Genomic DNA, 2,238 nt, shown 5'->3' on the forward strand with positions numbered 1-2,238 from the left:
CCTAGATGATGCTTTCATTTTTACATAGTTATGGGTTTCTCAGTTCAGATTTATTGTCCTAACCCCTTTCTTCCAATTATCTTTTTCATGTCTGCTTCCTTCCCCTCTTTTAATGTTCTAGTAATCAAATTCACACAGATCTGGAATTTCCATCCATCCTCTTCTGACACTGCTACATTATTTCAAATCTAATGTGATGCTAAATCATTGTGATAGCCGGGCGATATTATACAGCCCTACTGCATTCATCCTCTTTGAGACTCCCATTGTATATGTCAGGGTGGAAGCACCAAAGTATCAATATCTGCGCTCTGTTATTCTTTTAAGAGCTTCTTTTACATCACGGTTCCTCAAGCTGTAGACCAGCGGATTCAACATGGGGATCACCATTGTGTAGAATACAGAAACCACTCGATCCCGATCTTGGGAGGAACTGGAAACAGAGCCTACATACATGAAAAAGATTGTGCCATAAAACATCAAAACACAGGTAAAATGGGATGCACAGGTAGAGAAGGCCCGCAGCCTCCCTATTGCTGAGGGGATTCTGAGAACAGTGGAGAGAATGGAGACATAGGAGGCAAGGATAACGGCAACTGCACTCACAGTCACCAGGGAAGAGAAGGTGTACAACAGGATCTTATTGAAGATGATTATGGTGCAGGAAAGCCTCAACAAGGGCAGGACATCACAGAAGAAGTGCTGAATTTCGTTGGGTCCACAGAAACACAGTCGGAAGATACACCCCACATTGATAGCGGAGGTCAACAATCCACCAGCAAAGGATGCAGCCACCAGCTGAATGCATGCCCTATGGTTCATGATTGTCATGTAATGCAGGGGGTGGCAGATGGCAGTGTGGCGATCAAAGGCCATAACAGCAAGGAGGAGGCACTCGGTGGTTCCAAATATTGCAAAGGAAAACAGCTGAGTAGCACATCCCTTAAAAGATATGGTTTTCCTTTCTGATAAGAGATGGACCAAGCTTTGTGGGATTATAGTGGTTGAGTAGCAGATGTCTACAAGGGACAGATTAGCGAGAAAGAAGTACATAGGAGTGTGAAGGCAAGTAGACATCCACACAATTACCACAATACCACAATTTCCCACCAAAGTGATGCCGTACATCACCAAAAATAGGAGGAACAGCAGATGCTGTACTTCTGGAACGTCTGAAAGTCCAGTGAGGATAAACTCTGTGACAAAGGTGCCATTCATCCTGACCAAGGCGCGATGTAAGCATGCCAAATCTGTCAGAACAGGGAAAGACTTGAGTTAGATAGTTTAGCATTGTGCATGAAAAGACACTCGTGTAAAGGAAAAAGGCAATAAAACAAGTTCCTTCACTTTAATAAGCTTTTTCAAATGTTGCCCTTAAATCTTTCCCTCCTCTAGTTTCTTATACACATTTTACACATCCTGTCTATGTCATTCCACCATTTACCATATACGTTTAAACTTTTTTTATGGTTGCATGCTCTTCTTTGGCCCTCATTGTCATTTGGGCAGACGCAGGAAAAAGACATGGTAAATGTCTTTCTGCGCAGTTCACCCCATCCACTGCAATCACCTTTTCAGTCTCCAAATGGAGTACAAAGTCAGGCATTAACAAACTCCAGTCATGACCTTCCACACAGGATTTCTGCAGTTTTCTGGGAAATTTAATGCCGGTCAAAGTTATTGGTATTTTGATCCCCACGAATCCGTAACATTCTTGCAGACTATGGCCCTCATTACAGTTTTGCCTGTATACTGCAGGTATTACTTGAGGGAACCGGCAAAACTGCCTTACCGTTTCCACCATCCGATATCTCAGTATTACCAGAAAATGAAAGGTAGGAGAGACGCCAATAGGTTCCCATTCCATGGATTCCCGTAGGACTCCATGGGATGGGATGCTGGAATTACAGGCACCGGTAGTACGGGTGCCAGTGATTCTGGCAATTATTTGCAATTATTTGTTTCCCCGGTCTTTAAAAAATGCTGGTGCTTGATTTACTAGCATTTTCTCCAGAGCAGGGAAGTTATAATGAGGCCCTATGACTGTTTTTTCTATAATGAGAAAAACAGTCACAATTCATAGCAATCTCTTGAGATATGGTATAAAAAGAGGGCTGTCTCTCCCAGAATTGGATCAGACGTTGTCCAAAGCTGTTGCTTCCGATAATTGTGGTACGAAAATGTGAAGTGCGAGACACTCAATTCTCATACCATATGAGACACATCCTGCGGCATCAT

The 2,238-nt window shown here is 43.0% G+C and overlaps 1 protein-coding gene across 1 annotated transcript; it reads right to left on the reverse strand.

Annotated features, from left to right (window-relative positions):
• Positions 1–297: 297 nt before the first annotated feature.
• LOC138514595 (olfactory receptor 5AP2-like) lies at positions 298–1,218 on the reverse strand. The gene has a single exon (XM_069630048.1). The coding sequence runs from the start codon at positions 1,216–1,218 to the stop codon at positions 298–300; it is 921 nt and encodes a 306-aa protein (XP_069486149.1).
• Positions 1,219–2,238: the final 1,020 nt, after the last annotated feature.

This window comes from Ambystoma mexicanum, chromosome 12, assembly GCF_040938575.1.
Source record: "Ambystoma mexicanum isolate Mex_15411 chromosome 12, UKY_AmexF1_1, whole genome shotgun sequence".
Classification (NCBI taxonomy): domain Eukaryota; kingdom Metazoa; phylum Chordata; class Amphibia; order Caudata; family Ambystomatidae; genus Ambystoma; species Ambystoma mexicanum.